This window comes from Cynocephalus volans, chromosome 15, assembly GCF_027409185.1.
Source record: "Cynocephalus volans isolate mCynVol1 chromosome 15, mCynVol1.pri, whole genome shotgun sequence".
NCBI lineage: Eukaryota > Metazoa > Chordata > Mammalia > Dermoptera > Cynocephalidae > Cynocephalus > Cynocephalus volans.
In genome coordinates this window covers 44,028,182-44,056,045 of record NC_084474.1, presented here as the reverse complement: position 1 = coordinate 44,056,045, position 27,864 = coordinate 44,028,182, and the positions used below count along the sequence as shown (strand labels likewise).

The 27,864-nt window shown below is 37.4% G+C and overlaps 1 protein-coding gene across 1 annotated transcript in view; it reads left to right on the top strand.

The window, feature by feature from the left end:
- The first annotated feature begins 6,653 nt into the window (after window positions 1–6,653).
- The window catches only part of MMP16 (matrix metallopeptidase 16), a 278,577-nt gene continuing 257,366 nt past the window's right edge, over window positions 6,654–27,864 (top strand). The window contains exon 1 of the mRNA XM_063079965.1: window positions 6,654–6,785. Within this exon, the coding sequence (XP_062936035.1) occupies window positions 6,654–6,785 (132 nt within the window). The remainder of the gene's footprint in view (window positions 6,786–27,864) is intronic.

Here is a 27,864-nt window from a genome sequence, read left to right as displayed (position 1 = left end):
AACAATAACAACATCTAACATATTGTATAGGAAAATTGACTCTCTTGGGGGGATTTTATAAATGTGTATGAATAGTAACTCTTTATTAGACTACCAGATTATTAGAGCATCCACTATTCAACGAACTTCACTATCATATTAACTTTTTTCATAGTAAGAAGCAACATAAGAATGATTCTGCCTATACCAGCATTGAGGGAATTAAAAATAAGTGAGGCATGTGGTGGTGTAACACCAAGGTCAAGGGTTCAGATCCCTAACTGGCCAGCTGCCGCTACCCTCCCCCCAAAAAAGTGAGGTTAAATATTTTGAAAATCATGAAACAGATGATGAAAGCACAAGATATATTAGAACTAAGATTACCTCACATTTTTTCTCATCTTTCTATTACTGTCCTTCTTCTAATTATAACTATACTGATGTGGGTCAATTCACCTTTATTTTTGTTCTAATGTGTAGAAAAAGGACATTTCACTTGGATGTTTATCTTCTCACTACTGTTGGAAATTAGTTCATAAAAGGTTCTCTGAACTCATACATTTACATGCCAATGCAATACCTCTAATTTAAATAAAATATTCACTTTTATATCATATATTTTCATTGTGATGTTATGGTTTTAAAGGATGTCAATCTAATTTCCATTTCATTTTCCATTTCCTATTCTTTTGCCTATGAGCTAAAAAAAAGTGCATTCAATAAACAATCAATAGGTCAAAAAGAACTAATTATATTTTGATAGCAGTGTTAAAGAGTGCCATTCTATAGCTCCTTTTCTTTCACTAAGAAATAAAAAAACCTTGATCATTTCTATTAATACCACTTAAACACACAGCACTTGTTACTCCCCAACATAACTTATTAGGACTGTTCTCACAGAGTCTTCACTCTGAACGTTAACTAGAGTCTCAGCGAGACTTTGCGGCCTGCCTGCTGAATTTACAACAGCATACTGTAGCCACATGATGTAGTAATCTCTTAGGTTGTTTAGTGTTTAAACATTTACAAAAAGCTCCCACAGAGGATATCTCATTTAATCCTTACAACTACCCAAAAAGTATGAAATCCCACTGTATAGATGAAGAAAATTAAAGAAAAACAATGATTTTCCTAAAGCTACACAAGTGTCTAAAGGGGTTTTTGATCCTCTTCTTCATTTTCCCAGACACTTACATAATGAAATGTCTTTTCTCATCATATCTGCCACCATATACCAAACCATGGCATGTCTATCTTATAATCCATAGACTATCTCTTTCTTTTAAAAAAGCAACCAACTGTAAATCAGAATATGTGTGTTTTTTACCTATGCCAACTTGTTGCATGAGTTACTTAATCTTACTGGTGAATACAGTGCAACTATCTCTATTGTGCACAAATCTAGAACAGCACTTCTCAATTTTACCATGCCTTTGAATCACTGGTGCATCTTTTTTTTTTTTTTTTTTTTTTTTCGGTGACCGGCGCTCAGCCAGGGAGTGCACCGATCATCCTTATATAGGATCTGAACCCGCGGCGGCGGGAGCGTCGCCGCGCTGCTAGCGCAGCACGCTACCGAGTGCGCCACGGGCTCAGCCCTCACTGGTGCATCTTGGTGCAGCCAAAGATTCTGCATTTCTGACAAGCTCCCAGGCCTTAAGGTGCCCTCCAGAGAGCACACCTTAAGTAACAGGCTCTAGGTAACTGTTCCACACATGCATCCTGGTACTAACAGATGTATGAGAGAATGCCAGTAACTTGGCACTAATTCAATATTGGCTGAATTTAAAGAAACAAAACAAAACACTGCAGGTACAACTGATGCAAGCAGGGAAGCACATAAATTGACACGACAGAGAAATGAGCAAGTTTATGTAACTTCCCAAGCTATAGAATTCATTTCAAAGGCTCTAGTTTACTAAAATAATGTGGGTCAATAATGGTTACAATGCATAATTTATCTCCAATATTATCTTAGGTAGTTATAATCATTCATATATCCCAGCATGTCATTTAATTTCTCATTCTTAAGTATATGTCATGTATCTCCTGAGAGGTATATGTATCATTTACCTCCTCAGACCCCTTGTCTTCTATATAATATTTTATTGAATTGCCAGTAACCTTTGCCCGGGGCAATTACTCCTTCTCTTTGTCTTTCTTATTCACTTTTTATCTCTTTTTGTTTTTCTTTTTCCTGGTCACATGTAATTCTGAGATTGTTCACTAGTTTTATAAAACTGTGAGAAGAGAGAAAGTATCTGACAGAAAACATACACACAGCAAAAGTCAAGATTTGTGAGGAAATATTTCATTAACACCCTAAAGGGAAGGATGATATTCCATATTTTAAGTTATTGTAGATAGGGAAACAACTCCTGTCTGAGAAGACCACCAACTAAGAACCTCACACTAGTAAGATATGAGAAGAGCAACTTCTTCATAATCCCAGGCCCTCAAAAGATAAGCAGATATGAAAGATGAGAGCTGGAGTAACAAACTCACCTGACAAAGAAAGTGATTACATTGCTGCAGGTACGCAGCTGTGTCCATATGGGAAACTGTTGCATCAGGTTTCCCAGACAAGCAAATATATAAGATCTACAAAGATAGTAGATGTCAAATACTTAATGGAACATCTGTGGTAAAAAAAAAAAAAAAAAAAAAGAATTTCTAGAAGGTGACTGTTTCTACAGAGTTAGGAAACAAACAGCAAAGGTAGTGAAAATGCAATTATTTCCTGCTAAGAATTCCTTCAGAGTAAAGTCTAAACCCAAAATATGGCACACGACCCTTCCTGATCTGATCACTGTATACTCACCCAGAAACCTCTGACTTTGATCATGCTTTATACACACCCTAGCCTCTATGTAGTTCTAACCTGTTGTAGTTCCATAGATGCATCCTTGTGTATTTATTCTTCCATTGTGTACAGGTCTGAAATATACTTCATTTTTTTATCTGCCTATTAGATTCCTATTCATTACTCAAGATTCCACTTGAGAACCACTTATTTTGTGATTATTTCTCCAAGGACATAAGGGAAAATCAACTACTTTTTACACCCTGTTCTACAGCATCTTGCATATGTAACTACCTTAATCCTTACAGCATTGTAATAATTACTATACATCTGTTTCCTTCACTGAGCTATGAATCCTTCTGAGCCCGATCACTAAAATAAAAGTATTTTATTTACTAGTATTTCTGCAATCTGAACATTCATTCATTCATTCATTGCTCATTGAATGCTCACTATGTTTAAAAAATGTTTGCAAATAATTTTAAATTTTCATTTTTACTAATCGCTAATTTGAGATAATCTTTTGGATTTAGGATTCTCTATTTTCAATGGACTTTTACCCCCTTAGGATTACTCCTTGAACGCATAGCTTTCCAAGGATACTCCACTACTCCAGGTCTTATAGTTTTATAGCTGGACTAACGCCTTGTTTTGTTATCTTTTTGTACCCAGTCCCTTCCCATCGCATAATTTTGAAGATAATCTTCCCTAGATACCTATTCCTATCTAAAATGGTTCAGCAATCATTATTTGCCTATTCGACCAAATGTTAACTTAATATTTCACTGCAAGCCCCTGCCCATACCTTGTCCTCGACAAATACTCTGTTAATGCATAACTATGTTCTGAGCTCATGCATGTTTGTTTCTTTTGTTTTGTTTTTTGACAAACAAGTTGCTGATAGCTTAGCAGCCCTCAACTTGCAATCCACTTCCTTGATAAAGCCTTCTAGTATTCTAGCTCATTTAGCAAGAGCTTTATTATTTAGAACTCTCTTCTCCCATGTATGTCTTGTGTATATTTGTTTTACCTCCTTCCCTTCAATGCTATTTCAAAGAAGAGTTTAAACTTTTTTTTGTACCCTCTTTTTTCTCCAGTTTTGCACCTTGCTAGATATAATGCACACATAAAAGTATTTCTTGATTTATTGACAAAACTCTCCACCACATTTTGTTACTTTCTATTGGCACAGAATGCCATATAACTTCTGCATAATGACCTTGCCTTCATGTTGCCTTCTAACTGTTTCTTTTATATAAGTCATCTCAATCTCTGGATTATAAAACTTTAACTTTCTATATGGAAAGTCACTGCAGAATAGTAGGAAATGCACTGAACTGTGAGTCAGAAAACACAGGTCTGAACTCTGCCACTTGTATGCTTTGAGGAAAGGTTATCATTTATTAGCATTTTCTTCATCTGTAAAATGAAAACAAAATCCTCAGGGATGTTGAGAGAATGAAATGAGATGCGATGTCTGGAAACATTCTGTAAATTTTAATATACTATAAAATAATATGCTTTTTATGATGTCTTCAAAATACTTTTGTGCCAGCACATGCTCTGCACAGGCAGACTGTCAGGAAGGGTTCCCTGAGAGTCTTGGGTCAAGTTGGGTGAGTATAATTCTTTCGGCGTTTAAAGCAATACCTGCAAAGTCCCATTCCTCAGATTTTTTATCCACTTTAAGATACAAATTATCACAGTCCAGTCCAATTTTTGGCAAACTATTTCTCTACATTTTCCATCTGCTTACCAAACATGACCTCCTGCAGTACTACTTCCTACTTTACTAACTCACCCATGAAATTTACCTTGTCACTTCTCTCTTCCACCTCACAGAGGTAGCTGTCACACCTGGAACACTCTTTACTCTTAACCCCACCGCTTTTCTTTCCCGTGGGCTCCTCTTCCGCTCTGCTGGCTGCCAAGGAGAAGCGCATTTATTGGCATTGTCCCCAAACAGATGCTTGCCTCACTCCCTGCCCCCTTTCTCTTCCAGCCAAACCATCACCTGCCAAGGGTTGGTGGTTGCTGCCCCCACTGTCCACTGCCTCACATTGCTGCAGCTCGAGTCGTTTCTGGCAGCCTCTTCTGAAGTTCCCCTGCCCGCGTCCGCCGGCGCCTCTTGCCAGCAGCCTCCCCCTCTCGCCCGCAGCTCTCCTGCTTCCCGCCAGCCTCTCCTCCGCATGGTCTGCGCGCAGCCGGCTCCTCCCGCCCTTGCCAGCTGCTTTACTCGCCTTTCCTCAGGCGGCTCCCTTTTCTTCCTTCCCCAGCCCTTTCCCTTTCTCCGGCAGCCAGTTCTTTCTAGCGCCCCCACTCCTTTGATCCGATGGTTTGTGAACACGCAGGACCACCTCTTCTGGGTCCCAGTGTGTCCGTGTGTCCACAGTTTACTTAGAAAGTGAGCATTTTCATCCGGCTTCTGTATTTGACTTGTTCTCCACCAAACAAACAAACAAACAAACAAACAAACAAAAAACCCTGTGCCTACGCCCGGAGCCTGGGAGGCGGAGCGTAACGACCATAGAGGGGATTCAGGGAGACACCAGGCCACAGACGCCGCGTACCCCAACAAAGTTTTGGACGCTCGGGATTGGTCATCTCAGGCTTCCCAAACTTGGTCAGCCCCGGCAACCGACCCGAGCCCCCAAGCAGCGCACAGTGTTCGGGGTGCTCCTCTGATTCCCAGCGCCCCCGATCTTCCAGGGCCGCTCCATTGAGGATGCCAATCACTCTCCCGGACCAGGCCTGGGCCGCACCCCGGGCCCCAGCACGGTGCGCAGCCTGAGCCCCACCCTGCCCCGACGGGGGAGGGGCGCACTTCTATCCAGCGCGGCGGCGGGGGCTGGGGGGTGGGCGAGACGAAGGGATGGAGCCGCCCGGGTTCCTGGGTGCCGGCTTCGGGGATGAGTGGTGGGTGAGATTCTTAGAGAGCTCATCTCAAACCAGGGCCTTCTCGCGGGCGGAACACCCCCAGGGAGCCGAACAGTAGCTGGGAAGCCTTTACGAGCCGTCTCCTTCAAGAAGCGCGCGTGCGTGTGTGTCGGGCTGTGTGTATGCGCGAGTGTGCGCGCGTGTGTGTGCGTGTGCGTGGTGTGCGCGTGTGGTGTGTGCGTGTGTGTGGTGTGTGCATGTGTGTGTGGTGTGTGCGCGCGTGTGTGGTGTGCATGTGTGTGTGTGTGGTGAGGGCTTGTGTGTGGTGTGTGTGTGTGGTTTGTGCGCGCGTGTGTGTGGTGTGTGTGCATGTGCGCGTGTGTGGTGTGCATGTGTGTGTGTGCATGTGCGCGTGTGTGGTGTGCATGCATGTGTGTGTGTGTGTGTGGTGTGTGCGCGCGCGCGCGCCGACGGCCCCGAGACCCCGGGAAGGAGGAGTTATGTAGATTACGGATGAACATTCTGGAGGGGAGCGCGGAGAGCAGGAAAGGAGAAGCAGAGGCGAGAGGGCGAGGAGCGGCGGAGGCCCTTCCCGCAGAAGCTGGGGGCGGCGGCGGAGGAGGAGTAGGCGGCGGTGGAGGAGGAGGAGGACGCACGGGCTGGAGGCGGCGGCGGCGGCGGCTGCTGCTGCGGCTGCGACTGGGCGCTTTGAGCCGGAACCGCCGGTGAACTTGGGCGCCACGTTCCCGGTGACCGACCCCCAAGGATGGTGAACGCGAGCAGCTGCTGACCCTGCCTCCGCCGCTGCTTCTCGGGGGCTTCTGAGCGCGGGGCCCCCTGTCTCCCCGCCTTGCCCGGCTGTGGGTGAACCTGCAGGCTCCTTACCCACCCGGAGGACTTTTTTTTGAAAGGAAACGAGGGAGGGAGGGAGAGGGAGAAGGACAGAGGGAAGAAACGAAGGGGAGCTTGTCCATCCATTGAAGCACAGTTCACTATGATCTTACTCACATTCAGCACTGGAAGACGGTTGGATTTCGTGCACCATTCAGGGTTGTTTTTCTTGCAAACCTTGCTCTGGATTTTATGTGCTACAGTCTGCGGAACGGAGCAGTATTTCAATGTGGAGGTAAGAGTACGAGGGCTTTCTTTCTCCTCCCCAGCCAGGGCTGCTCCCTGAAACATTTTGTTCACTCCTCGGATCCTTGTAGCTCGGAGCAGCCGGGCTCCCAGCACATTGTTTCCCTTCCAGCTGCCGAGACCCTTGTTGAGTTTCCCTGTTTCTTAGGTGATGGATGCGCTTGAGACCGAGAATCCGTTATCCCCAGCAGCACAAAGCACGATGCTGCGCGCTCAAAGACACAATTGTAGCTGGTCCATGCTTTCCACCCAGGGAACAGGCGAAGTCCTACATATAGGAAACGTGTAGCTACATAGGGCAGCTTGAGTTTATGATGGATAAACAGCTCAGGAAAGACAGAATTAATTGCTTGGCATCATGTGCTGCCTTGGTATCGTTCCTGAAATCTTTCTCCCTGTGTTTGGTGCCTAACAAAGGAGGTTAAAATCAAAGAATCTAGAGGAGAGCGTGGGAATACTTGATATGTTTAATAACATTACTTTGTGATAAAACATTTAAGAAGACAGAGTCTTTTTCTCATTTAGATATAACTTAATACACTGTAACCAGATCTGGCAACACAGAGGACATGAAGTCTATCTCTTTTTAAGTGTCTTCTCTCCCCCTCCCCTGCCAACTGAAAATAAATGTGGCCCAATGTAATAGTTCTGAGGTGTGTTTTTAATTTGATTTCACACACTCATCGCAAAACAGAGGTTTTAGACTGTCATTTGCTTTACTTTGATAGATTTGGGAACAGATGGCACAAAGCAAAAGGGAACTTAAGGATAAGGACTTGTCAGACCTCTGCCAAAGTACTCTTCGTGTTAACTCAGCACTAACACCAGTAATGTGCAATAAATCAATGGGAGTGTGTACACACCTGGGCTGTAACACAAGTTTATAATGTACATGGTGGGATACAAAGACAGTAAGAGGTTCTTAGTAAAATTTATTCCTTTTGATTAGATCTGATGTCTTCTGTCGTCTCAAAAGAATTATGATTAAGTCCCTAAGGAATGATGTGATTTTTTTTTCTTTCGTTGTTGATATTGTAAAGCTTACTGTCATTTTGTTGGGAGTGTGTGTTTACACAATAGCAGGACCTGTTGCACGGTATTTGAACATGCTTCATGTAACCAATTTATGTACAAAGTGTGCATAATAAATGCCATGTGTGAAGGCATATTCTGCATATAACTCTGTTTATATAAACTGTTCTTAGGACTCAGGGAAATAAGTGATGGTTGTTACAGAAACAAAGTATTTGAAAAAGTAAGTACCATTATCAAAGAGTTAAAGAAGTTTTCAGACGTTAGATATGAATATAGTACACAGAAACCCCAATTTGAAAACCAGAATGATTTAACCCTTTGAAAATACGGTGGAAAGGGGTTGAAAGTCCAGACTTTTCTTGACTGCAAATATGAACTTTTGGAATTACATGCCAGAGATGGATTTTTGAACCTAACATTTATATCAAGAGATGATTTAATGTGAAATAAAGAAATAATTTGTTCATAGGCTGGAGGAAAGAAAGTGGCAAGCTGTTATTTAGAATGTTTTAAACAGAAGGGCCTATTGCTTCAGATTGGTGGTGGTGGTGATGGTGGTGAGGTGGGGCTTAGAAGAAGTGGTTAAAAAGTAGGGTTAGGTGGTATCTTGATCACTATGGCAAGGGAGGGAGAGCCTGGATTGATGGTTACCTTCTTTTGGGATGTCTTAGGTTTGCTTTCAGAAACTCGGATAACATCAGTGTTTTGATGATTATTAGTATTTTTCTGAGACTAAATCATTAATGAGATGGCATTCTTTATACTGGAATCCATCATTCTATTAAATCAGGTATTATTATGCAAGAAAAAGTTACAATTTTACCAAAAAAGCAATGATTTAATTTTGAATTTCACTTATCTCTTTTTTCTTCCTTAAGATGTATGTGAAAAAGTGATTCATGGAAAAAAGAGTTATTTCCCCATTTGTAGAATGTTTAAATTACTCCATCCACATTTATTACACAATGCAAAGATTTAAGTATGACAGATAAAGAGTCACGGGTCAACTGAGACCTTAAAAAGCTTACTTGATACAAAGGGAATTTTCTAATGATTTACAGTAGATTATGTTTCATAGTTTGTATTGTTCCCAGATAGTTTCTTAAGCTCTTGAGCACCTCCTTGGTTCAATTTATAAGCTTCTTTATGTGTAATTTTAACTCCTATTTTTAAAAAAATTATGAGTAGCTGCTAGTAAAATTAAATATTGCAAAGAACATAGGATGTCAGGATGTTTTCTGACATAAATTTCTGCCTGACAGACTATTATTAGATGTTCCTTTCTGGTAGGAAACACTAATGGGAAGAATAGTCTATCACTTCCTCTCCAGAGGAGGCATTTACATTGTGTTCCTCATTCTTAGTTGCAAAACATACACACTGCAAATAATTTATTTGATTAGTTCTCAAGGACAGTCTTAAAAAACAGTAATGGTATCAATCGTGCATGAAGCTCATATGATCATACATTTTATTTTATGGTAAACACACTAAGTTATAGTTGGAACAAAGCTTCAGAGAGATGCTTTTTATGCTGACAACTAATTACAATTCTTTGCCACTGAACTTAAAATTTGTTAAGTTCATACTTTTTATCTCTATGATTTAAGGTGTAAAACTCTATAGTTTTTCCCTGGAAGGGGGGTGGGCATGTTAGATAGAGATATTCATGTTAACTCTTTCCTGACTCACTTTTAAGAGTATAAACATTTAGAATTTTCAGTGATCAGAGTGGGAAATTTTTTTTAAATGCTGATGAAAGCCTGTTACAGAGAAAGAGTACATTTATTTTTTTCTTGTCGTTTTGTTTTGTCTTGTTTTTTAAGAAGCAAAAAGTAACATCTTTTACAGCTAAGAAAGAGTTAGACGGTACCAGGAGTAGTACTATGGTAGAGATTTGATAGATTTCTCTACTTATATTTCAGGTGGAACACATTTAATATTAAGTTTTCTGTATGCACTCATTTAGATAAGGACTTTTGTGTATCCTCAGATCCCTTTTTTGAGAGTGGATCTTTCATTGTGTAATAATTAGCATGATGCAAAGGAGTTACATTGTTAATATTAAATAAAAGTCAAAAACTGCTGTCATTGGACAGTCTTCTGAATCAGAGGTGTTCATTGGTCAGAAGAAGCTAAATTAATATCAACAGATTATGACTTAATCTTTTCTCTCTTAAAAATCATTTGGCCCCTGAAATAGTTATCTTGTAGGGGGGATTTTCGTGATCCTGGGGCTTTTTTTTGTTTTTTGTTTTTTTGGTATAATGCAATTATTTTTGTCATAAAATTTGAGGTAGGATGTAGTTCATGATAACTCTCATCATCATCAACTTTGATAGTTTGTCAAATGTTCAATATGTGGCCAGCATATTCCTTATTGATTTTTAAGCAATAGAACACATTTCCACTGAGGAAATATTTTTGAAACCATTTTAATGGTAAAATAAAAACATGTAAAACTCTGAATGTTGCATATATCAAATCATAAAAAGATGATTACTCTTATGACAGAAAGAAAAACAAACTTGATACAGCAAAAGTTGATTTTGTTGTTCCTAATTAAAGAAAAAAGATATTCTAGATTTCAAAGGGATCTTTTGTGACACAGTATGGATTGTGATTTTAATGATTTCCTAAATTTTCTTTGCAGTATATTGATTTATCTAATTTAGGATTGATTCACCCTTGCCAGGTTTGTCTGATTCTACCTAATACGTCAGAGTTTGCTTTGGGTAGCTTTGTACTGCATATGAATTTGGCAATAATTGGTCCTGAGACATTTCAGAGATAAAAATTATATTTTACAGATTTTATACTTTTTTATTTCTTGTTCTCTACTTTCTTAAATAGTCAAGATGCATTATTTCATTTGCTCATTGGAAGGATGGTGACACCATGTCTCCTTGAGTAAGGGACTTTCCTGACTATATCCTATTATTCTCCACTGTAGCCATTATAACTGGTCAACAACAAGGGCTGTGTGACTGGTTCATAGGGTTTTATCTGGTGCAAGATTGCAGGCTTAACAAGGCATCTCAAATATCCTGGCCATTCAAAATGTTCATAAGGGCCAAAACTATATCAAGGAGAGCAGAAGCCTCAATGGTCGTAGGTTCTCCAGCTCCTCCTGAGTGTCTCACCTCGACCATGCCTTTCTCTGTTCAAAGTTACCTAGGCAGGTTTTGCCCAGATCCAGGTTTATTCATGAAACTCCTTCAGGTGAACATATGCTGACAAGGTATGTTCTCTCCTAATATCCCCTTGAGAAATCCACAGAGGAAAACAGATCCAATGTCACACCTCTGTGTACATCTGGGTTTTCTCTTTCAGTCTCTTCTCCCCTATTAAGTAAAAATAGAGTTGGGTTCAATAACATCTTTCTGTCTCTGGAATCAGATTAAAAGTGACAGATCTAAAGTTCATACTTTTTCTTATTCATACTATTTAAGGTTATTAAAATAAGAAAAATTTCATGTGCTTGTTCAGTGGTATAATTATTTTCTCTGAAGTTGGATTAATCAATTATTTCATGTAAATTTCTTTCACTGACTGACCTACTCCACCTACTCAAAATGTACCTGTTCAGAATACTTGGTGGATCACCAACTGCAATTATTTCAAGACCAACCCCCCCCCCCAAACCCAAAAAACAACAAAAAAACCCCATCGAACATTTGAGTCAATGAGTTAAGTTTATTCAGTGCTGGAAGAGAAAGATGTATTTCTTTATGCTTCTTCGGGAAGTTTCTGATCCTTCAGCATGCATATTTCAAATTGAGAAAGTTATTCTTCATGTCACTTTCCATCACAGTTTATTTTAAGTATCTGTAAATGTAATTATATCCATCAATTTGTTTTTTTATTGTGAAGGAATATAGTAATTAAGAGCACATATTCTGGATCAAGACTGCCTGGGTTCAAATTCTATCAATGTGATTGCAAGTTGTACAGTAATGAACATGTTAATCAGTATCTGTTAGCCTCGGTTTGCATGTCTGTAAAATGGGGGTACTGACATTACCTGCCTCATAAGGTTGTTTTGATGTTTAAATTAATGTATATACCTGTGAATATCATGTGTGTATATTTAAACAGTCAATACTTTTTAGATGTCTTTAGTATCAATAGAAACTAAATGTCAATGCTAGGTAATTGGCGTGATAGCATGTAATTATATAAAAGTCTATCAGGTTAAGACCAGCTGGTTTAGAAGATTTTATTTAAACACCTCTTTCATTTTTTAAAAATGATATGTACTGAAAATCAACCAAGCTAACATCAGTACATTTTCTTCCCGTGGGTTTTTCTTAGACAGTTTAGTGCAGGAATGTGATTTTCACATTTTGTCTTGTCATCTGTTACTATCATAGAATGTCAAGATCAGCTCACACCTTCTTTCACAAGACTGGGTTCACTGAAATCTATTCATCTTTTCTAATACCATAGAAAATAAATAGGCCTTTATGACTCAGTTGGCCTGTTTATTTTAATTGGCTCACTCAAGGCCCAACTGCTTTCTTTCCATAGTAGGGGTAGGATTCAATATATAGCATAGGCCAGTTCAATATTATATCACAAATTCAAAAAGTCCTTTTTGTTTTAAATTTATAGGGCAGGGATGAGAATGGGCAGAAAAAAGAGATTAAAGTGTTTTCTACAATGACAAAGGAATTTAGAAAAAAAATCATGTACATATAACACTGGGAATGGCAAGATAGCTAACAATGTATTGTAATGGAGCGATGGGACAGAAGTCAAAGGTTGTGGACTTTAACTGGTTCTTGCACTGACATAGCTTTGAACTTAGGCAAGTAATTTCTCTAATGCCTCCATCTGCAAAAATTAGAATTGAACTAAACTCTTACTGAGACCATTTCCAAATTAGAAATTTTATAATAGATAGGTTCCAAGCTTTAATTTCTATAGTCAAAGAAAGGAAAAACATACATACTTACCCTGTAAGTTTGGTGTCAACTAGATCATAAAGGTAGAAAGTTCAGATATTTTTTTTTTCTGAAATGAATATCATGAGGAAATACAGAACGTACAATATAAATTTAACATGTGTTATTATCTGTAGTGAGAAAGGGTGTTCCATTTTGGAAATATTCCTAACTTTCTGCTGAGTAGTACTAACACTGGCAGCAAATGATATGTAATTTTAAAGTCAATTTTTGGCCAAAATAGCAAACATTAAAAGTTTAATGTTAAAAACATGGCTTAATGTTATTTTGAAAAATATGTCATCTACAAGTGGTGCTTTGTTATTAAAAGGCAAGTTGGAATAAGTTCAAAATCTGAATTTTAGCTGAGTTTTTTTTGGGGGGAGGCTCTCAAAATTCAAATCTATCAATTTATCTATTTGCATATATATGCAAATATATACATATTTTGTAGTGAAATGAGGTACACTGTATGATCCATGTGCCCATTGTGGAAAATGATTTTGGCACATGGCTCTCTGACGGTTATTTCTGTTCTTCACCATACATTTGATTTTGAACGTGAAAAATCCGATTGTATTTGTTTATAAAATATGCAGTTTATGTGAATAATGAAAAAAAATCCATGCCAAAAGGATAAAATACTAAGCAATAATATATGTGACACTCAAATTTTCTTTTGCCTTCTTGTTCTTTATCTTGGGAAAGTTATTTATAGATTTTGAGGTTGTTCATGAAACCATATTTGATTACTTCCTGTCATTTAGCACTCTGAATGGATATTCTTCGTCTTGGTGTTTCACCACAACTGTTTGGCATTGAGCAGCCTTGGATTTGGATCAGTGGAAATCTTGATGAGCAACAGAACAGTAGCTTAGCCAAGAGAGTAAGAGTAGTCCCAATGTACCCCCCAACCTTTGATTAAATGTGACCTCTGGGTGTAGTATATAAAAAGAGGCTAGAGGGAGCTATTGAGCTGTTTAAAGACTCCAGTCACTTGGAATAACTTGGTTTAAAATCAAGGACACTAGGTGCAATGAGCTGTCTTAAAATGAGTCATAAGCAATCATAGAGATTTTGGAGAAATCAGTGAATACATAGTTCACAATTTAAGATGTAAGTGGATTTACTGAGAGCCACTTGGTACCAGTGATTACATATTTGATGAACTAAGAAGGAAATTAGCCCTTTTGGGGGAGGGGGTAGGGGGAGTTATGGGCATGACAGTATGGCAAAGAATGTTATAATGCAAGACTGCTTTATATTTCTTTTGTTTTTAAGTGTGGAATAGGTCAGAAACTAAACCTTGTAGTGACTGTAGGTACTTTCAGTCTTCCCATTTCTAACTAAAATGACTAATGAAATAATTGTGATCTTACAGATTAGAAGTGGGATAAATCTAATTTGATAAATGCCTTTCAGATATGTGTAGCAAAAATCCAATTTTAAAAGCTCAAAATACTGAAGTTATTTTTAATGTTTACTGGGACCTTATTGAATAAACACTTCAATGAAAGCGGATTTTAAAATATAGTTTTTACCTGTTCTTTCTAAAAATATGTAAGACATGATTCACAAAAGTGGGAAATTCTGGTTTCTTTAAATAGTAAGGTTAGAAATGTTTTCAGTTTAGCAAATTATTGTATGACCTCTGATGGAGGGAGGGGATAAAATAGGCACTCGGCAATGCTAATTCAATAGGCAATGTCAATATTTAACTAAGATATAACAACCTACTCACAAGCATCATTCAGATTTTTTTAAAGGTTTTTAATCTAATCAGTTAATTGAGATGTGAAGAATGAAATAGATGATCTCAGGAAAGATAGTCCTTAAAGCGATGTAATCAAATGACCAAATAAACCCAAATAAACTACTCACTGAAATGGAATCTTACAGTATTTGTTTTAGTCATGCTTAAGTTAAGGGGGAATAAACTGCTCTTTTTGGGGGGATGCTGGATACTTTCAAGAACTTAATTTCATGTCCTTAAATTGCGTGCACCTGATGTGATGTCAGTGGAATGCAGGCAAGTGCCTGTGCACACAGCTAATGCAGTCAGACCCCGAGTGATGTCAGTGGAGGCATTTTTCCATGGGAACTTTTCACAGTCGAGTTCCTACCATGTGTTAATAGTTTCTTGTTTATAATGGTTAGATGTTTGTTTTAAGTTTCTAATGTCTGTGAACTCATTCCTTCTTTACTTTAAACAATTGCCAAGCCATTCCTTCTCATGCTCCTACTTATTTCTTCTAGTTGGGGTCTTGGGGGGCTTCATATTTTACTTATTTTGCAGGACCTCAGGCTTAGAAGTTGCAAAAAAATTTATGAGAAGCAACATTTCCACCCCTCCCCTCTTTTATCATGAATAAAGTATAATAGATTCAAATAGCTTACCAAAACAAGTATACGCTCAAGGGTTTATGTGAAATTGAGAACTAACTTACAAAAAGGCAAGAACACTGACAGTTATGGATAAAATTCTTTTTGGACATGTGGGTGTTTCTAATAATGAGCAACTCTACTCATGTAACTTAACTGTTTTGCTCCTGAATGATGGATTGAGTGAAGTTGTTGGTTCCATAGGTGACTCAAGTTGATTACTTCAGTAGCCTTTGCCTTGTTTTGACCATTTATATCATGATGTGTGATCCTTATTGCTTGTCTGTAGCACAGGTTTTGTAATGACAGCATTGACACAATGCCAAGTAGTGTCCTTTGTAAGTAAGAGGAGGGTAGTGTATCAGTTCCCACCTTCCCTCTGATGACCAGGAGTATAGAGACAGCTGCATTATGGCATTATATTCTTCTTAAACAAAGGCCAAGTACCCAGTAAAATGGAAATACCTGGAATTTAATTGAACACCTATTTTAGTGGTAATAAAAACAATGTTAATTACCATTGGTGAAATACTTACTATCTGACTAATAGTGCTCTAAATCTTTCATATGTATTAATAAATTTAATTCTCATTATGATCTTGTGAGTTAGAGCTCCTATTTCTCTTTCACAAATGAGGAATGAGCACAGACGGGCTAAAGAACTTGCCAAGACCACGTTGCTGTAATGTGGTGAAGTGGAGCAACCTAGAATCAGTGCAGGCAGGGTGGCTGAAAAGCCCAGGCTCTCAACCAAGTAAGTACAGGTGAGAAGGAGCTTACAGGTTCCTAGTAAGGACAATGTGATATAGTCCCATTACAAACATCTTTTGTATTCCAAACAGAGAAGTGGTAATTAGTATGTATAATGAAAATAATACACCTATCCTGAGCAAAGAGTCTTACCTGGAGAAAAAACTGAATAGGCAGTTGTTGATTTGATTGGTTGATTCAAGATTGATTATGTGGTGCTCAATATAGTTTTACTCTTGAATACCCTGTATGATATTCTAATCATTAGAAAACCGTGCGTAATCCATGAGTGACATAATCTTAAATTACATACAGTGTTAAACTAATTGTAGTATCTTATTCCTCAACTATTTGTCATATTGCAGTTTATCATCAAATATGATTGTTAAAAGATTCAGGAAGATCTTATTACATTCTAAGATTAAAAGAATTGAATGTTACAGAAAATGTAATGGAAAACCTATGTCAGAAGATCAGTGTTCCAGTGCCGTGCTGGGGAGCAATGGGTGTGTATGCTATAGGTACTGCCCGGCATGTTTTATGAGTTTTGGCATTTGCTATTTTTATATATTGTATTGATTGGGTAGAAGCTGCAAGGAAACAAATTTATTTTATTATTTTTAAAATATTTCTTTAGTTGTAATATAAAGGGACCTTTCTCAGAGTCATATCAGTCCAGAGATGGCTCAGGTGCCTCAGAAGTTAGTGAGTACCTCCTCACTGTTTGAGAGTAGGCCTGATGTCTGGCTATTGCCTTCTTTGTGAAGGGAATGGAAACTCCCACTTGGTGGTTGACCAATGGATGTAAAAAAACATCTTTAGGCCTTAAGATTGTTACTGTATATAGCTTTCAGGAATCACATAATTCATTCATTAGCCTTTCAAAGGAGGACTGTTTCTAATCCAACTTACAAATTGAAAAATCTAGCTAATTTTACAAAATTTCTTAGAGTTAATTATTTAGTTGGCTAGTTCTGACTTCCTCTAGAGGCAGTGGATCATAATGGCTATGTGCAAGAGGTTTGGAAGCAATGCTTAAAAATCTTAGCTGTGTGACCTACTAGCTCTGTACACTTGGTTGAACCAAGTTATTGGCTGGGTGCCCCAATTTCTTCACATGTGAAATAGAGATGATAATACCCAACTCAAGGGTTGTTGTAATATTAAAGAGTTAAGGGATATTGGTCAAGGATTAACAGGCTCCTGATTTACTTCCCCTCCCCCCAAATCACCAAAATATGGGCAAAATATATGAAACAGTGATTTTTCAAGTCACTGGACATTGAGTAAAGAAAAAGTCATTCCAGAGAGATGGGAAACAAGTGAGGTGAGCCCTGTGATGATCTCAGTTTACCTCCTTAAGAGAGTTTCCAGCCACAGCACTTGGAAGGTAGAACCCAGATTGAGCCTGGAAGACTCCCTGAATTAAGTAAGGAGTGGAGCTGGGCACATGAGAAGGCCAAGATGGCTAGAGTTTACAAGTCAGAATACTGGAAGGGAGAGTTTTCTCTCTGCAGTTTTGCAGAGAGAGAACACCAGAGACCTACAGAGGGTTTCCCTTGAGTATGCAGTTGAGAACTGATCTGTCCCCTCCTGTGAAGTAACTACTGGGGACCAGAGAAAGAGTCAACCAAAAAGATTAGTGAGAATAGTGTCTAGTGCTCAGTAAGGGCTGGCAATAGTGCTTGCTCCCCCAGCCAGACTGGAAAACTTCATGCTTCACAGGGCATTGTGTAGAGTACTCAGCAGTGTCTCGCCTTAGTAGTAGGAAATAATTAGCTCTGGACTGAACACTGCTCTGATTCTGCTTAACAAATCTTAAAAGGGAGACCTGAAAGGATCAACCTGTTTCTAAGTGACTTAACTGCTTCCCACAGCAAAACTCAGTAATATTTATTGGAATAAAAAAATATCCAGCATCCAACAAGGTAACAGTCATAATGTCTGGCATCCAATTAAAAAATTACCAAGCATGCAAAGAAGCAGAGAAACACTACCCATAATGAAGAGAAACTTCAATCTATTAAACTGATCCCAAATGACACAGATGTTAGAATTAGCAGACAAGAGTATTAAAGCAGTTATTATAACTGTATTCTTTATGTCCAAAGGTTGACTCATGGAAGATTTAAAAATATAAATAAATAAATAAAGATTTAAAGTGAACTTCTAGAGATCAAAACTTCAATATGTGAGATGAAAAGTGAACTTGAAATCAACAGCAGATTGGACATTACTGAAGGGAAAAAATAGTAAACTTTAAATCACAGGGTTAGAAGCAATCCATAGTGAAACAGACAATTAAAAATGAACATTGTCAGTGAGATTTGAGACAGTTGGAAGTGGTCTAACATACATGAAATTTGAATCCCTTAAGAGGGGAGGGGTAGAAAGAATATCACTTTTTCTAATTTAGTGGAAAATATATAACACATAGATCCGAGAAGTCAATGAATCCCAAGCACAAAAAACATGAAGAACACTACACCAAGGTACACCATAATCAAATTGCTTAAATGAATGATAAGGAGAAAAAATTTAAAAGCAGACAGAGGAAAAAAAGACACCTTATATCTAGAGGAACAAAGAGAGGCTGACAGATTTCTTTTCAGAAATAATATAATGAGAAGACAATGGAGAGACATCTTGAAAATACCGAAAGAGGGGGGAAAGAAACCTGTCAACTTAGAATTCTATATTCAGTGGAAATATCTTTCAAAAATGAAGGCAAAATAAGGAACTTTTCAGACATACAAAAACTGAAAGTTCTATCACCAGCACAGCGTGAAATGTTATAGGCAGTCCAAAAACTTGAGACAGCCCAAATGCCAATCAACATGTGCATGGCTAAAAAGCTCTGATGCATCCAATAATGAAATACTACTTAGTAATAAAAAGGAACAAACTGTTGATACATGGTAAAACATGAATGAATCCCAAAATAATTATGCTGAGTGAACAAAGCCAGATAAAAAGAGCATATACTGTGTGATTCCATTTTCATTAAATTATAGGAAATGGGCACTAATCTATAGCAACAGAAAGCCGATCAGTAACTGCCTGGGGACTTGGGAGAGGAGGGTGGGAGGGTTGGAGGAAAGGATTAGGAGAAGGAGACTCTTGATGCTGATAGGTATGTTAATTTCCCTGATTGGGGTGATGGTTTCATGTGTATTTCAAAATTTATCAAATTGTACATTTAAAAATTATGTTGCTTATTATATTTCAATCCTACCTCAATACAGCTGTTAAAATAGCACATTGAATGTGTAATCCAGTTCTTAGTACATGGTAACCAACCTATAATAACTACTGATAATTACATGTATGCAGTAGCCTACATTACGATGGCAAAGCATAGATTGCAATCTTCTTTATAACACTATTCTGTAGAAATAAAATGCCTAACTCTAAAATATTGAGTTGATTGGGGTTGGGCTTTGGGCCATGTCTTTACTGTATAATCTCTCTTTGGACAATGGATTCTTATGGCTTAAAATACTTACATGAAAATAACTGCCAGTTTTTATCTCCTGTTTTCATCCCTCTTCTCAGCTCTAGCCTGTATTCTCATCTGTCTACTTGTCTTCACAGACAAGTTAGTCTTACTGTGTGCAGTAATTCTGATCTGCCCTCTTCCCCTCCAACATCATTGTGTTGGTATCTTTACCACAGGGGTGTTCATGTCAAGACTGGGCAACAACACCCCAGCTTCCTGGCCCTTACGTGCTACGTCGAATCAGTTGCCTCATTTCCTGTAACATATATCTTCATTCTCTTGTCTTGGCAAATTGTGTTATCCCATGGCCGAAAAGGCCTCTTATCAGACCTTCCTCTCTTTCTAACCTAATAGCTCAAAGTTTATCTTTTACTCCCTATTATCTAGCACAGTGGTCCTCAAACCAAGGACCCCCTGTACACTCCTAAAAATTAATGAAAACCCCAGAGAGCTTCCATTATGTGGTTCATATTTGTCTATATTTATAGTATTAGATAAATCTGAAAAACTTATTTAGAAATTCATTTAAAATGACAATAATAAAATCATGTTATTATAAATAACATTTTTATGAAAAGTAAATTTAATGCAACAAAATAATAGTAAGTATAGTGACATCATTTTACATGTTTCCAGATACCTTTAGTATCTGGCTTAAAAAAAGTTAGCTAGATTCTCATTTTCTGCTTCGGCATTTACACTCACAGTATTACAGATCATGAAACTCTGGTAAACTTGACTGTCAGCTGCAAGTTAATGAAAAGGAAAAGGCAAATAACATCTTATTAAAGTAGTTTTGACTTAGCAGACCCCTGAAAGGGTTTTAGGACACTCAGAGTGTCCTGGACCAAGCTTTGAAAACCTCTGTTCTAATAGCTATGATATTTTCTTTTTTCCTCATGGAAACACCAAGATCCATGCACCTTCTAGTCTTTAACAAAATGCATAATGGTTTCATTTCTTCCCCACCCTTGTACCCATTCTTCAGTGCTCAGCGTAAACATTATCAGGCTATCTTTAACTCTCCATCTTCACCCCCACCAGGTAATGTCACCATTATGCATTTATTTTTTATTTATTTATTTATTTTTTTTAAGTGAGATTTTACTCTTTTTTTGTGTGTCTTTTTCGTGACCGGTACTCAGCCAGTGAGTGCACCGGCCATTCCTATATAGGATCCGAACCTGCGGCGGGAGCGTCACCACGCTCCCAGGGCGGCACTCTCCCGAGTGCGCCACGGGCTCGGCCCACCATTATGCATTTATAATAACCTTCTTACTTATCCTTTAAAGTGCCTTTTATAATTATAATCACAGAGTATTTCATCTTACCTCAAAGCTAGTTGCTGACATCTGTATGTAAGATGATAGGCGTACTCTTAAAATTATTATGAGTTGATTGGTGTTATTTTCTAGTTTAGCTGATATTTTCTGATCCGTTTTAATAATTGTCTTTTTTGTTAACTCATTTAGCCCATACTGGATGGCAATATGGTACCTTTACCTTACATTTACCTCAGTTACTTTATTAAAAATATTTAACTTCAAATAATCGAGGGTCATGTTTATCTTAGTGTTCAATGTCAAATAGCGAGCAACTTGGACATCTGGATTTTTTTCTAGTCATCTCCATCATGTTCCATCAATATTTCTAATATAGTATTTTCTATCTTCTGCACCAATACGTTTTGGCTTGGCATTAAAAATATTGTAAAATTAGTCAGCTTTTTCAAAGGTGTGCATTAGAACATCTTGGGAAAATATAAAAAGAAAATAAACTTGTTCTTGTTCACTGACTTCAGTTGTAGTTATTATTTTTATTGAACAGTGACTTCCCCAAGACAGTTTTTAGAAAAGAGCAAAAGCAATTTTACTTGTATTTCACTGGAAGTCATAACTCATTTTAATTCCTCTTTTAGCTACATGGATGAAAAAAATAAAGTTGATATGCTGTCAACTGCTGCATCTATTAGCATGTAAAGCTCTAAGAGTGAATAATCACATAATAATTTGAATTTATTTTAAATAAGTTACATCAAAATTAGATCATGTTTAGTTTTCTAACAAGACAATATTGAAGACCTATGAAGAACTGACTCAGGAAATGTTAAAAATTTGATGGATTTTATTTTGCTGAACACCTTCATATTGGTGATAGGCAGGATAAGAACAGGGAAAACACAAACCTTTCTTCAGTCTTTCATTGATGCATGTACTGTCTATTTGAATTAAATTTTCCTTATGAGAAGGAGAGGAAATGTAGCCCTCTGAATATTAAACAGTCTAGTAATCACATTTTCATTTAAAAGGAATAATGAGATACTAGTATGTATCTTCTATTAGAGATATATGTCTTCTATTAGAAGTATATATCTTCGTGGTGAGGGCTTCAGCCACACCCCCCTGACATCTGCACCCAGCCCAGCAATGACCAAGCCCCTGCTGGAAGCCCCCTGGTCTCCCCTGCAGGAATGAGGGGGGTGCCACAGGCCTCAACCCCACCCCTTCTCCTTCCTCCTGCTCCCACCCTATTTCCTTCCTTTCTCTCTCCCCCTCCTCCCAACTGTCCCATAACATCATAGAATGTAAAAAAAAATTAATAAATAAACTTTAAAAAAAGAAATATATATCTTCTATTAGAGATATATGTATATATTCTCCTGTGTGTCACTTAGGTTATGTTGAGAATTGACAACTATAAAATACAGTGGCTTAACACAAAGGCCATTTGATCTCATGGATCCCTGGGTGGTCCAGGATATCTCTGTTTCATGTAGCTTGGCTAAGTAGGTTCTGCTGCATATAGTTCATGTGCTTCTGGAACCAGTAGCAAACTGGAACGTGTTCCCTTGGTGATGGCAAAAGCTCTACAGAGCAAGCAGCCACATGTGATACCTCTTAAGTTTTAGCCTTGAAACTAGCACATGGTCTCTTTGATCAGATTCATTTGCCTAAAGCAAGTTGGTTACATGGCAAGGCCCAAAGTCAAGAGCTTGGATGTCTATGATGAGGCCATGGCAAGGGTGTGGATGCAGAGACAAGTGAAGAATTGGGACCAGTAATTCAGTCTATGACACAGTCACTGATTTAAATGTTGCTTTTATTATATACTAACTTTCATACATATTTCAGCCTATTTCTGAATACAGTTTTGTCCACTAATTTATTTAAATCTTTCTCAGAAAATACCAAGCTATTATGCTTATTCTCTTTAGTAGTGTTTTGTAGCTTTCTGCAGATATTAGTGTCTGCAGAGTTAAAATTTTGTCACTGGAGTTAGTGTCTGTTGCTTTTTAGAATGGGAACTTCTACTCAATTTACCAAGTGATTTTTTTATTTATTTAAAGAAAAGCTATAGATTTTTATATGTTAGTTTTCAAATAGCCATCTTGTTAGATCATCATATTGTTTCATATGATCTTTCTGTAGATTCTCTTGAGTAGTCTGGTACATGGTTATATCATTTATTTTTAAAGATAATTTTGCCTTCTTCTCTATTTTTTATCTCTAATTCAGTCTTTTGGATAATTGCATTGTCTGGTTCTTCCAGAGCAGTGTTAAGTAATTATTGTGATACTAGACATATTTATTCTGACATTAAGGGAAGTGAATACCAATTTGTTTTTAATTATCAATCATTAACCTTAAAAAAATTAAAATCCTTGTCATTTTATCCAGGATAATTAATTCTAGAGTCTTCGTATGTTGCCCTTTAATTAAGATTGATGGGGAAGATATAGCATGAGCAGCATGACAAGAAATTGAAATTTGGTATTATAGTGTCTGTTTCTATATTCAACATTCTTAATTTCTTCATTTTTAATGTGTTTTTCTAATTTAAAAACATTTTTTTTTTTAATATTTCCTTTTAGTTTTCCTTAAAGTTCGGATCTCTGACTTACTCATCAGGTATTTCCATGACTGTCATAATGGTGGGAAGACAAAAATTGTTTTTTTAAAAGAAATAATGAATGGCTATATTAATTTTTTGATGGAATTGGGGCATTTTATTCAAGATTTTCATTCAAGACTCCTGGTTTCATGCAACAAAAAGCCAATTTGAACTACCTTGAGCAATATAGGAGGCTTACTGGAAAATACTAGTGTAGTGCACAGATTGTTCGTGAGGGTGAACCAAGCAAGCCTGGGGCAATTGCTGATATCTTAAGCTTTGCAGAACTTTCTTACCTTCACCTCTGCCTCTCTCTGTGGATTGGCTTCATTCCCTCTCGCTGCAGATTGTCTATCTCCATGCAGTGTTGTTGTCCTATCAGCTGACTGCCTTTTTTCTTTATCCTTTTTCTGGGAAATAACTTCTCTCCACCCGAGTGCATATACTTCCAGATCAACTATGAAAAATCCTAAAGAAGGTTGATGATTAGCCCAGGGTGGCTCACTTGCCCATTCCTGCAGCTGGAGGTGGTTAGTGGGGACCACGAATGGCAAGTGCTACTATAGTCAGATAGTTGGAGGAGGGGTTAACAGTATCTTCAGAAAACGGTGAAGGCATATTGGGCAGAACTTCAAGAGCAGGTGCCTAAAACAGATAAATTGTCATGTTCTTTCTTTTTCTTTCTGCTCTTATGTTTTATCTGTTTCCCATTCCCTTTCTGTGTTTCCAACTATCCCACACCCATATGCACAATTACTTTCCTGACTACTTTTCTCTTCCCCTTTTCTTTTCTCTGTCATTTTCCCTCCATATCTCTGGAAAAGTTAGGATTAAGGTATATTTTATGCTTTAAGGTTGTTACCTATTTGGGGACAGTTGTCATGAGTGCAGGAGTGAAGTGTCAGTGGAGAAGGAGTGTGGCAGGGACATTATTTTGTACATAGGTTACTCTATATTCCAAAGGACAGAAATTAGACTAAATGAAGCTAAGTCATTAGCCTAACTAACTAATTAGACTAACTCAGAGTTCTGATCTAGTGTGAATGAGAAAACTGCAAAGACAAGAGGCTTGAGGTTGGCCTTAAGCAATAATTTTTGGTTTATATCTACATTTTTCCTCAAGAGGTGAGAAATAAATGACTTTTTTTCTCTAGCATCTTCTTCGACTGTTTTAATTTGATGATGTGACAGCAAAGTGCTGAGAAAGTTGTTCTTTGCCCCTCTAATTATTGTCCATGTTAGGACCTTAACTATAATGTAGATCAATTATTGTTTTACATGAGGAATCTGGTTGTGGACATGACTTTACTGCAAGCTTCATAGGAAGTTTGTGGTAGAAACCAGAGTAGAAATTGGGGGTTCTGACTCCAGTGTTCTTGTGAAAGTTTTTGAATCAGTGATCTAAGGTACACACGCACACACCAAACAAATGGGCGTTCTGCTATCATGTAAAAAGTCAGATTTCAGAAATTACCATTGTGATAGGTGGCTGATGTTATTTTATCATTATTTAGGTTCTTGCCCACTGTTGACAAAAATACCTCGTGAAACAATTAAAAAGTATTAGTCATTGGGGTATTGGGCTATTTATCAGTGTATTTCCTGAAGACCAATTTTAATGGGGCAAAAGGATAGAGAGTGAATATCAGGACATTACCAGATGTCTTCTACATTCAAACTTTGACAGATTTAGTTTGCTTCAACTAATTTTATTAGAGATATATTTTCTTCCTCAGGAGCAAAGATGTTTATGTTGTAGCTGTGATTCAATCATACCAGTTCTAGACAGTGTTAAATAAGAGCATCTTTGTTTCATCTTTAAGTTTATCTGTAATGTTACAATTAAACACATTTCTCACTATATATAAATAATGTCATATCCATGCATGTATCTGTATTTTCATAAAGGAAAAATATAGAATGCAGCATATGTATGCATGCATATATTGAGAGAGAGCTTTCGGAAATAAAACAGCTTTTTATATGTGTCTTGAGATTTTCTTCTTATTTTTAAACTTTGTAGCAAATAAATCAGAGAGATATTAAAAGGAGATAACTGTTTTCCTGCTTCACAGGAAAAAGTAAAGAAGAGGATCAGACAGTTAAGCTCTAGGGCTTCTTTTTTAGGTCTTATGTATAAGACTTATTGCAGTTATAAAATGGAGAGAGGATGAGAAGGCGGAGATGAGAGGGAAGGATGTTGAGGAAACAAGAGGAGACAGAGAAAGGACTTTTTTCTCCCTGCAAGTTATCCCTAGAAGAATTAGCATTGCTATAAAGAATATTTCTCCTTTGTTCTGGAATTATTGGATGGAGATCTTTGAGAGGTAATCCTAGTCTTTCACTGGGTTAGGTTTAAAATAAAAGGATGATATTGTTTTTATGCAAGGTAGAATAAATGATTAATTAAATTTTATTGCATTAGTATAAGGCAAAAATAAAGATTTAAGCGATACCTCCTCTCACATTAATCTTTCAACTGCCTGTCTCTCCCTGCCTCTAAACACATGCATAGAAAATAGTAAACTTTGTGGGTTTCCTCTTCTTTTTTTTTCCCATCCATCATTGATTTGAAGTCCCTTTTGTGCTTGTGACTGATGGCATTTTATCAGTTGTGTGAACATTTACCCCAATTTCAGGCTCTTAAAAGAACAAACCCTTTATGCCTAGCCTTTCCTCAGTGTTAGAGGATTCTAAGACTCATTTTCCTTTTCTCTGACAGTAAGAGCTTGGGAGAGTGAATATATTATTTAAGTATTTAGGTGTAGTGATTATTGGATAATGTGTTAATACAGAGAGTTTGAATTTTACAATTTAAGAGACAGAAGAGTAGCGTACAGGAGGAATCCCCACCACAGTTTTCCCTGATAGAAAGAATAGAATGTATTTTTTATGTTCTGTATAAAAGCTTGGTAGTTGATATGATAAAGATATTGGACACTCTTTTCTAGAGATACCACTTGCATGTGGTCTGCATTTACTTCACCTTTTTTTTAATATGAATATTTCTTGGCATTTCCCCCCATGGCAGACATTTATATTTACTTTTATAGGAAAGAAATATAAGCATAAGTAATATAAATATGGATTCTAGTTGGTGTCTAGTATGTAGGACACACAAAATATAAATGTTAAGGCCTTTGCTGTGTAGATAATGTGGAAAAACAAGGGATGTGTGCATAAGGCTGGTATAGAAAATAGGGAAACATGCTTCCAAGTTCTGACATTTGCAATACAAGCTACCATTTATAGACTCCTTTATAGACTCATTTATAGGAGGTTAGAGAGAAATGACTTTGTGATTAAGAAGAGTTCTTATCTGTTTTCTGAGATGCAGTTGACTATTTTTTTTTTTTTTTTTTTTGCTCAAGTCTTATTTCAGGATGCATTACAAAGTCTAATAATATCATTATAAATCTCCTCAGATTGACTCATTTTATGAGGTAATGGCAATCAAGGTTTTTAGGTAGCAGTAGGCTTTGGCAAATATCTGGGTAGTGTCAAAGTTGGCAAGCAGAATTATCCACTTTTATGTTTTGTATTACAGAAATGTCTGTGATGGTGCTTTGGTAAGAAGGATTCTTTGAGGGTGAGGAAGGAAGAAGTGGGTGATGAAAAATGAGATTTCAGCTCCCATGATCCTCTCCTTTTCAGTTTACCACTTCCAGGTGGGATCCAGATAGGGGATCAAGAGATAACTGTGTTAGCATTAATTAAATAATACAGAGATTGAAATACTTTCATTTTTTTCCTTTTTATTTAAACATAATATTGGTACCAATGAATAAAAAAAAAGCATGAAGCAAGGGTTTATATATTCACTTTCTGAACAGAAGTCAGCTATGAAAAAATGAACGTATCTGTTTGCAATATATTTTCCTCAAATTGGGAACAGATGCATGTGTAGTTACATAATGCAGGTACATAGGAGTGAGATGTTCACTGAAGACCTCAACTTTATTCTTCTGTCCATTGTAACTTTTCTCCCATGGATGGCTATTTCTTTCTTATTTGGCCTCTAATGTGTTATCTTAAAAGATTAAGCCTAAAAAGAAAATTTTTGTTTTTGTACTAAATAAGTTATAAAGTATAAATATAATGTTGGAAATGAACTAAAACAATTTTATCTATAGTTTTTCCATGATTAAAAAACTCAGCAACTCAGTTTAAAATTATAATTATCTATTGAAATTCAGTTTGGTTGTTCAGACGATGTACTCTTACCATGCAAACGTGTATCTGAAGATATCACTTTAAAACCACTAAATAGCACTGAATTGAAAAGATGCATTTAAAATTTTTTGCTCAGCATGTCCTCACTTTTTTTCTGGGCCATAGAGCTATGGGTCTCCAACTTCAATGTGCAGGTGACTCACCTGGAGGAAATTGTCTAAAGTGGTGATTCCTTGGCTCCTTCTCCAGAAAGTCTATTTCAGGTCTCTGGTAGAACTCCAGAATTTACATTTTGAAAAATGCCTCCTCTCCCGCCATGTGATTTTAATGTGGCTCAACCATTGATCTTGCTTTGGGAAGCATGGTTATAGAATTTCCTCGAGGACTGTTAT